The sequence below is a fragment of the Neomonachus schauinslandi genome, chromosome 6, assembly GCF_002201575.2.
Source record: "Neomonachus schauinslandi chromosome 6, ASM220157v2, whole genome shotgun sequence".
NCBI classification, from domain to species: Eukaryota; Metazoa; Chordata; class Mammalia; order Carnivora; family Phocidae; genus Neomonachus; species Neomonachus schauinslandi.
Genome location: NC_058408.1, coordinates 112,988,662 through 112,998,834, shown reverse-complemented (window position 1 = coordinate 112,998,834; position 10,173 = coordinate 112,988,662). Strand labels below are relative to the sequence as shown.

The window sequence follows — 10,173 nt, the reverse complement described above, 5'->3', positions numbered from 1 at the left end:
GTCAGGCCTGGCCAGGGAGGGGCCACGGCAAGGGGATGGGGGTGAGCGGTTCGTTCTGCAGGGCAAACTCAGGGATTCCGCTGCAGTCCCTCTAGGTAAGCCCACTGGCCGAGGCTGTGCAGTCTGGCCTGTGGGGCCACGGCCAGGGCAGCAAGCCTAACCAGGAGGGTCTGATGGGGGCCCCAGCCACGCACAGCCCCACGGCCAGACACACCTGGATTCCAGTACCACCCTGCAAACATTTATCTCGGGCATGATGAGTTGGGTGGAAGGTTTGGCTAGCCCTTCCCATTCAGGGCCCAGCCCAGCCCGCCATCCTGGCACGCCTGGTACAGCCTAGAAGCGGTACAGCTTAGCATCCATCAGCTGAACAGAGAATGCATATGCATATGACAGAGAAAGTCTCTTACGGGTTTCACTGGTCCCAGCCAAATATCCTGGCATGTGACCCTTCACCTGCCTCCTCACCTCCTTTTGTTCAAACTAGAAACCTCAACCTCCTGGAACTCCTCCTCCTTTCCGAATCCACTGCAGGATGTGTGTGCGTGTGCATGTGCGCGTGTGGCCCAAGCCCCAGCTCCCATCTCCCCAACAGGCCCCTCCTTGGCTCACACACCACATCCCCCGGGGCCCCTGCCTCCCACCTCTTCCGTACTAATCTCTCCAATGGCAGCCAAAGGGATGCTTCTAAAGTGAAATCTGGCCCCACCACCCTTTCCACAGCAACCCTGAAGTCCCTTCCCTCAATCACACCTGGATCCTCACCATGGGGACACCCTCGCCAGTCTCCCAACCCAACAAACACCCCGACACAGCTGCATTGCGGTGACTCACCATGGCATGAGCAGGACAGGCACCTCCATGTCTCTGACCAGGCTGTCCCGTGTGCCTGGTGTGCCTTTCCTCACTGTCCACCTGCCCAGCCCCACTGTGTCCTCAAGACTCTGCTCAGCTGTGGCCCTGTGTGATAGTGTCCTCCCCACTCCATGTCATCCCGTCTCGTGTCCCCACAGCTGGGGCTCCTGGAGCCTCTGTGTAGCACCAGGCATGAGGGCAGCCTGGTACCCACGCGCGTCACCATCCTGAGTGTGATGTACCTGCCCCATAGAACACACAGAAGTACAGACAGGCCCAGGCCCCCAGGCTGCACAGTGCCCAGAGCCGATGAATGCATGAAAACCTGCTTGATTGAATTTTAACAGGGGGGGAAGATCAGATTCCCTCCTGCCCACACCAACCCCCTTTGCCCCAGCCCCACAGATCATGGGCAGGGCTGCATGTGGGCCCGGACTCCACCCTCCCAAGCCACGGGACCCTGAGCAGCACCCTATCCTGGCTCCCTCTTAAGGGTAGGTTGGCGGATTGTCCTAGGAGCTTAGGATCTTCAATGCTAAGCCCCAGAATGAGGACACAAGTCTGTGCCCAAACTCCACAGGAGTTTGGGAGATCCTTAGGCAATGAAGTCAGGCTATGCCAAGCCTGTGTCTTGAGCTCCCTCACCCCATGATCCCCGGTCCCCCATTGCCTGGCCCATTTCAACTCACAGGGGCAGGGCTGGGAGAACAGGCCCACAGGCCTCCCAGCTCTGGCCATTTCCCACCAGGTGGAAGACCCCACGCCAGGCTCTTTCCCTTTTCCCATCCGTTTCTCCCTTCCCTCCTTCCAAGGACCGCACCAGCTGGGAATAAATCCTTAAGCCATGGGAATGAGGTGACAATGGTGCGATTTCAGGCACTGCCAACATATTTGGGGCTAAGGAGCTACCTGTTCTCCCCTTCTTGAGACCAGCCCCTGACACAATGACCAACAAGGGGGCTGGCACTTAGCAGCACCCCCAGCCCTTCTGTAATGCTCAGTGCCCTGGTCCTGATGTGTACCCCACCTCCCACATGCTGTCAGCTCAGCAAGAGTGCAGACAGCCTGTCTCATTCCCCAAGGAATCCACAGAACCCCGCACAGAATACTGACTCAATAAATTCTTCTCTTTCGTGACTGCACTGCACGGACCAGCCATGTGCTGCAGGGAAAACAGCACAGCCTTCAGCCGGCCTTGGCTTTGAATCTTAGCCCACCCCCTCCAGCAGGCCAGCCCAGGCCTGTGAGCTACAGTCTTGCCAAATATCCGAGGTTTCATCCAGAAACGGGGCAAAGAGGTGGGCGCTCAACAAGGTAAGGTGACAAGCACAGTGTGTGGCACATAGGAGGTCTTTAACAACGTCAGTGCCTTTCCCTAAAGACCCAGCCAGTCCCTGTCACTTGGGGCCCCAACTTTCATGTCAGGAATGCGTCATAGCTCAGCACTGCTTTACGATAAAGCCACCAAGAGTCCTCGGGGGAAATCATGGCAGAGTTCTGAGGAGAGACTACACAGAACGTCGAGTATTTGTACAGAAGAATCGGGATCTCCCTTCTGCACAGTGCTGAAAGTCTGTCCCCAAGTTCGGAGCCTCGATCTGCAGAGATGTGGCTCTTGGGAGTCAAGCCCTTCAAAACCAGCCCAGCTGCAAGGAGCAGGAGACCCCCAGGCTGCCAACAGCGGAGACACGTCCACGGCCGCCAGCAGGTCCAAGGAGCATGGCGCCCCCTCCCCCCGTGTCCCTGGCCTGCGGCTGAGTCCACAGGCCGAGGATGGCTCTGAGGGCCACGGCCCCTCACTCGGGAGCCGCGCTGGGGCAGCCGCAGCAGCTGGGGCGCCGCAGGGACTGCATGACGGCTCGCAACGGCCCCCTCCGGCCCTCCGCCGACAGGCTGTCCTCGCTGGGGGGCGCCCGCTGCAGCTGCTCAAACTGCATCTCCAGATGCTTCTGGATGGCCACGCCAAGCACCTCAGGGTCCACTGCAGCTCCGTACACCTCCCAGGTCATGCCCTCGGCATCCCATCGCACATCCCGCACGGGGGAGGGTGCCTCCTCCAGGCCGGCCCCCAGGGTTACCTCTGGGAATGTGTGCAGGGCCACGGGGGCTTCCAGGGGCGGGCTGGTGGCCACAGCCTTGCAGACCGCCATGGGCGCTGCCTGCACACCAGCATCCTGAGCTGACAGAGAGGATGCCGACACAGGGGCCAAGTCACTGGCTGAGGTCATGGTCCACACATCCTTGGTCCTGGCACCAGGCTCCGTGGCTAACCCGGTGGGACCCCAAGGGTGGTGGGCACAACAGTGGGAATGCCCAGGGAGCTCCCCAGGTAACCTGCACTGGAACTTCACCCCATGCTGAGCCTGCAACCCAGACTCACTCACGGATGCCACTAGTTTGGGAAAGGCCAGGATCCCTGGGGCTGGCAGGGCATGGCAGCAGGCACTGGTCCCCACTTCCCTCATACCACAGAGTAGAGCTGCTGGGGACAGGGTGTGGCAGGAGGTGGTGGCCGGCTGCCCAGTGCCTTTGGGCCCGGCCCGGGGGCTACTGCTGTGGGGAGCTGTCCCTCCCAGCTCTAGGGGCGTTACCCTCACCTGACTCTCTCCCAGTGTCCAGGCTGAGTTTGAAGTCCCTTTCTCCGGAGCCAGGTCCCTTTCTAGGCCCGCAGGGGCCTGGCCTCCCTGGCCAGAAGTACAGCCGGGCTGCAGCCGAGCCCTGTGGACAGGCGAGCTGCCAAGGGCCGAGCAGCTGAGGCTGGCCTTTTGGGTGGCACTGTGGCCCCGCATCTGGGTGCTACGGACCAGGTCCGAGTGGCTCCTCTGCATGGCAGCGGCGCCGGGGGCCCTCAGGCGCCACAGATCACCGCCGCCCACAGTAGACACGTTGCCCACAGTGCTGCCCCGCCGGTGGCCCACAGTGCGGGGCCAGGGGCTGGAGGCCGGTGCCTGCTCCACGCTCTCAGCGGGCTGCCCCTCTTCCTCCGGGCCCGGCGGACCGCCGCTGGCCTCACCCGCCTGGGCCTGCCACACGGTGCTGCTGGCACTCTTGCGGAGCTCTGGTCTCTGCCCCCGGCCTTCACCCAGCAGGCTGGAAGAGCTCCGGGACAGGGGCTGTGGGCGGGGGCTCCGGGGGGGCCGGGCACCCGGCTCGGGGCGGCTGGTGCTCATGGCGGCCTGCAGGAGAGAGAGGGAGGGAATGGAGCTGAACTGTGTGCAGCACCTCAGCTGGGCACCTCCGTGGGCTCACGCGGTGCTAGGCACACTGGGGAGACAGCTGCGGCCCCAGCTGCCTGATGGCTCAGAGCCGTGAGCAAAACAGTAACAGGACACCAGACGCTTCAAATCAAGATCAGCACACATTATACTGCAAGATGTCCCTGCAAATATCTAATAACCGGTACCAAGCGATTAGAACCAGCCCTAGCATAGGGTCCTGGAGACCATCCACCACACAAGCTGCATTATGTGGCAAGAGCAGAACCCAGGGGAGAGGCCCAGTCTGCCGGGACCTTGGGGTGGGACTGCAGCATTGGGGGCAGGGGCTTTGGGACAGCAACTCTTAGTCAACCAGCACAGGAGTATTGCAGTATTTTAACAACCAGTAAAGCTTGACTGGCAAATACTAGCCTGGTTCCTCCCAAAACTGTCCATATCCATCTTGCTCTGGACTGGGGCCTCCTTGGTACAGAGCTGGGGCTCAAAGGAGGGCTGTGAGATGAACAAACAATGAACAGAGGACACGCTGAGAACAACCCTGGGTTCCCACTCCCCCCCCCCACCCCCTTTCCCACCCTCTCTGGCCTGGCCTGGTTGAGCTGTCCTGTCTCTGGGACTCAGTCTTGGCAGCTGTGAAGGGTTAAGGGGTTTTCTGACTCCCACCTCTGGCTCTGGGAATAGGGAGAGGCCCCACGCATCAGCCCCTTACACACAGAATACACTCAGCATACGTTCACTCATTCCACAGCCGTCTCCAGAGCACCCACCACCCGCCAGGCTCTGGACTTGGGAGACACAGAACTAGCTTAGATCCAGCTGTGCCTCTGGGAATGTGGTCTAATATCACCAGTCAGACATGCCCTCCATAAAATTTCAATTCCCTCTTGCCAAGCATGCCTGCACCCTCCTTGCCTCCCTCCCTCCCTGCCATTCCTGTCCCTTCCTCCAGCCACACAGACCCCTCCAGACCTGCTCACTGACTCATCCACAGCCTAGAGTCAGCACTGGCCCCTTCAACCTCAGCATCTCCTCCTGGAGCAGCTTTCCCAAGCTGGACTGGCTCCCTCTCTGGCTAAGCACTGTCTGGCCCGGAGGGAACAACCTGGCCAACCAAGGGCCTCCCACCAACCTGAAGCTGTCAAAGCAGGCCTGTGGCCTGTACCCTTCAGTCTACCCAGCACCCAGCACTGACCTGACACTGGTACTCAGAACGGCCGCCACGGGCCTGACTGAGAGAACCTGAGAACACAAGGGTAAAGCCACTGGGGAAAGGGCTGAGTGCCAAAAATGGGGTCTGAGAGAGGGCATTTCCAGGAGAGCTCACTCTGCATGATGGATCAGAAAAGGCCTGCTGAGGCCCAGCCATGTACGTGGGGCCCAGAGAGAGAGGAAGGAGAAGGGGCCGGGAGAGAAGGAATAGGACAAGCAGAAGGCAGGAGGCACACGAGGGGAGGAGTGGGCTGGAGGCTGGACGGGGCCCCACAGGGAGTAAGGCCGGGGGGGCAGGGTATCTGGGCTGGCCTGGCCCCAGCCAAAGCTGTGAATGAGGACTCCCCCCCCGGGACTCCCTGCCAGGCAGGACCAGCTGGAGAAACAGGGCGGGAGAAGAAGCACAGCTACAGTTGGGGCAATCCTGGTCTTGCCTGTCCACCCCTGGGCTGATAGGAACTACCAAGAAACCAACCGCCTTGGCCAAGTAAGCAAGAGAACATGGGAAGGGCTCTCAGGAACTCGGTTTCTGTATAATTACCAACTTCTTCTGCCCCAGCACTCAGGAGACGGCTGCTGGCTGTTCAACAGTGAGGATGCTTCTGGAGCTGCAGTCCCCTGAGAGCTCAAGGCTTGCTATGGAGTCCAGTTTGGCACAGTGTCCGTGATGATGGAAAGATTCTACTCGGCACTGCCCAGTACGATCAGGCCTGGCCACGTGCGGCTCCTGAGCCCTTGACAGGTGGCCTGCGTGACTGAGAAACTGGCTTTCTGATTTCACAGCAATGTAGGCCATTTAAATGTAAATGGCCACATGTGCTTAATGACTCCCCGACCGGACTGTGCAGCTCTAGACACAGCTCCAGCCTGCACAGGAGCGTCCCCTCCTGGCTGCTCCTCGGGGCCGAAGCCAGACTGGTCCCTGGCATCAAGAAAAGGATGAACAGCTAAGGGAGGACTAGAACCCAGGCCCTGCCCTCAAGGAGCTCTAAGATGGATGTATATACAGAGAAGGGCGACAAAGCCAGTAACAGTCACAGTGATGAGGATAATAAAGAACAGCTCCCAGAGCCCCGTCACCCACCCTGTGCCAGGCACGTGCCGCACCCCGTCTGCGCACTGGCTCATTTCACTGTAATTGTCAGAGCAGCCTCGTGAGATACATCATCAACCCCATCCTACAGATGAGGAGGCCAAAGCTCAGAGAGGTGTCCTGACTTGCCCACAGGCACACGGCTGGTGAGCAGCTAAGCCAGGAATCAAATCCGGCAGTGTCTGAGCACAGCACAGACCTCTCTCCTGGAAGCTAACACCCCTCACTGTCTCCATCTCCTTACTTTCCTGTTGCCCTGACTCGGCTGAAGCCCCAGCACCCAACACTTGCAGTAGTGCCCGTGACATGCCCGTGGAACGAGGGAATGAATGGGAACAAAGCCCGGACCCTCACCTCCACCCCACCCACTTCTTAGCAGCTTCTTAGGCTGCCTGGAGTCAGGACGACAGGAGATGCCCCTGCTAGCTGGGAAAGCTGTGGTCACCAACAGCCCCCGGCAGGCAAACAAGCACCCAGCTGCAGGTCCAAGAAGGCCAAGAAAGCCCTATCTGGACAACCTATGCAGCCTCTGGCTGAACCCCACCGAGCCGAAACCCTCCTAGGGAGCAGGGCCAGAGAGAGCCAGGTCAGACCCTGGCTCCCCTGAGGAAACAGGTGAGATGAGGTTGAGGGTACCCTCAGACCCCTCCGGGAGCTAGTGAGAGGGTCCCGCTGTGCCCCCCTCACCAGATGGCTGCCTCACCTGGACTAGGCATCACCCAGAGAGGGCAGTGACCACAGAGACCACAGGCCGGTGGCTATCTGTGGCAGGTGACAAACCCGAGGCCCGGAACAGCTGAGAAATTTCAGAGAGCCCACAGCTGAACCCCAGCGGGGGGGATGCCTGGCCTTCCCAGCCTTGAAGGAGGGAAGCACTGTGAGGTGTGAGGAAAGTCACCCAGGTTATCCCAGGGAAAGGAGGTTTCCCACACCCCCATCACTAAGAAGAGGGGCCTCCCAGGGAGCGAGAAGAGCTGACCAAAGGAGCTTTGGAGCCATGGGTGAGCAGGCTGGGCAAGGGGTCTGCTCTAACCCTGATTCCTCCCCTTCCTGTGCACGTGCCCTCAGGTGGACACCTACGCCCCCTGAGCCTCAGTTTGCCCAATGTGCAAAACAGAAGTAAATGCCCACTGCAAGGTTGCTGTGAAGCCCAATATGATGGTATACAGACTGAATAGCGACTGCTAATAATAATCTTCTCATTCCTCCCCCCATCAGGAGTGACCTGCGCTCAAGGTATCACAGGGACTAGGACTGGGGGACAAAAGGCCCTTTTAGGAAGCCATCGAGATATCCCATAGGTGAGCCTAGTCTTGCTTCCCAGTCCTTCCTGTCTTCCTCTCCTCCTAGGACCTAGTCACCACCAGGGTCCCCAGTGTCTCCATCACAGCACTAAGCTTCCCAGTCTATTTTAAAACTAATTTGGGAGGATACACATGCCCACGCTTGTACACACACGTATGTGGGCACGCACCCAAGTGTGGAGTCTTCATTCAAACTGCCCTGAATGGCATGCGCATCGACCTTAAAAACCATGGGAAAGACTCTGGTTTCACCCCAAACAGACCCTAGAAAGATGTTTTGGCACAAAATAAATGACAGGCACATGGAGCTATCCAAGACCCCTAGTGTTCTTTGGATGACACCTTATTGTCCTCTCTCCTGCCCCATTTGATGCCAAAGTTGCAATGCGGCCACGTCTTGTGGCCAATACAGGACTACTGCTCAGTAAATGGAAGAACAACCAGCCTCATGCAGCAATCAACCAATGTTATTTTGAGTAAAACCTCCCAGCCCTGCAGAACCTTCCAAACTGGCCTAACCAAAGAAACAAACAAACAAATAAACAAACCTGCTAGGTTGACTTGGTCAGAGATTCTAGCTCCTGCCATATCACCCAGCAGAGGGGCCCAGGCCTTTGGGAGTGTGGCCAGGGGGACTACCAAAGCCAGGGCAAGCAGGCCCTGTCTCAGACCACCCTGTGGCGTCCATATACATCTCCTCTTGTTAAGAGATAGGCATTTGGATGATGACTTCTGCTTCCAGCAAAACCAAAACAGAAAAGCAAACCCACATGGTCAGGAGGGGCAACTGCTCCAATGTTAAAATATGGACCTTACCCCTCAGGGACCTGGTAGGGATACACACCACAGGAGTCCCTGGTTGGATAGTGGGGGTGTGGCAACCTCCTGCAGGTCATCTGATCAATCCCAGCAGCAAAAAGGGGCCTGACAGGACCACTCAAGGCCAAAGTTGGGCAAGGCAGCAAGGAGCATTCCTGAGCTACCGAGAGGGATCGTTTGGAGGGGACAAAATCTGCCCATCACAAGCTGTGCCAGTAAAGGATTCTAGGATAACTGTGGGCAAAAGCCCAAAGGACCAAGCACTGCTCACCAGAGAGAGGCCCAGGCCCCCACCAGCCCCAGAGCTTCCTCCCCTGAGGATGATTTGCCCATACTTCCCAGGAGGCACCTGGGGTGGAGAAGGTAAACCTAAAGGCCCAGGTGCCCCAAACCAGAGGTAGCCCAGGTAGCTAGTGTGTCCCTACCTGCATGCTCCCGGACACCCATGCACCAGCAAGGGCCCGAGCCCCACCCGTGGCCACATCGGAGGCGGACGCACAGGCCGGTTTACTGTGGGAGCCTGCAGGAAACACCATCTCCACAACTGCACTCTGCACACCAAATGTACAGGCCGCCTCTGGCTGTGGGGCCAGGGGCCTGAACACACCACACCATACACTCTCCCTGAGAGCAGGGGTCCCTTCCCCGCCCCTCCGCCCAAAGCCCACCGGACTCAGGGAGAAGGTCCTCAACACAATCCCCCAAACTAGGCTACAGATCTTCCCAGGAGCAAAAGCAGTGACTGAGTGAAGATGAGGCTGTGGGGCAAGGGGGTAGGGATGGAGGGCAGAAGGAACGCGAGGGAAGGGAGGTTTGGGGCTGGGGGCCGCAGAGGAGGGGGGAGGGGGGAGGAGGGGTGGAAAAGGGAGGAGGAATGGGAGGGGACAGCGATAGCAGCGGGGGTGGAGGCAGAAGAAGACGGGGTCCTAGGCAGAGTGCTGGAAATGGGAGGATGGGCAGAGGAGACGTGGAAGAGGGGATGGGATAGGCAATGAGAGGAGAGATGGGAGGAGGGATGCAGCCATGGGGGACGCCGAGCACTAGGCGGGGGCTGTGATGCGCAGGGTCCGAGCGCACGAAGAGGTGAGGAGTGGGGTTCTGGGGCGCAGGAAGGGAAGGCGTCGCCCATCCCACCACCCTCCCCCTGCCACGGGCACGCACACAGCCGGCCTCTCACCCTCTCGCCCGCCCGGGGCCGCGCAGGCCGGCGGAAGCGCTGCTCCTGCGGCCGCCACAGGTGCCCGGCGCAGCGGCCCAAGATGGAGCCGGAGCCGGACCCGGCCCGGGCCGAAGACGCCGCCCGCCGCCGTCCGCCTGGCCCGCGGAGCCAGCGCCCGGGTGGCGCCCAGGGGTGGCTGGGGGGCCCGGGAAGGAGGGGCGCAGGGGGCGGAGGCCCCGCTCACCTGGGCCCGCCCCCGCGCTCCACCGCCCGCGTCGGCGTCCCGGCCCCGCCCCCTGCCCGCGGCCCCGCCCCCGGGACCCGGCCCGCCCCGCCCCACGGCCCCTCGGCTCCCGTGCTGTCCCCCGCCCACAGCCCCTCGAGCCCTACCCCTCTGTCCACGAGCCCCCAGTCCTCCTTCCCGACCTCAGGGCAGGTCCTCACTGTCCCGTCTCTTCGGCCCCGCCCCCACCACGATCCCCTGTTTTACGCGCCTGCCCAGCGAACCCCCAAGAT

General features: G+C 60.2%; 1 protein-coding gene across 1 annotated transcript; it reads right to left on the bottom strand.

Annotated features, from left to right (window-relative positions):
* Window positions 1-2,438: 2,438 nt before the first annotated feature.
* Window positions 2,439-9,767, bottom strand: GPRIN2 (G protein regulated inducer of neurite outgrowth 2). The gene is made up of 2 exons (XM_021700087.1): window positions 9,676-9,767; window positions 2,439-4,031 (listed from the first exon to the last, which is right to left on the bottom strand). Exon 2 carries the CDS (start codon window positions 4,023-4,025, stop codon window positions 2,652-2,654), a length of 1,374 nt encoding a protein of 457 aa, XP_021555762.1. The 5' UTR covers window positions 4,026-4,031; window positions 9,676-9,767; the 3' UTR covers window positions 2,439-2,651.
* Between the last annotated feature and the right edge of the window lie 406 nt (window positions 9,768-10,173).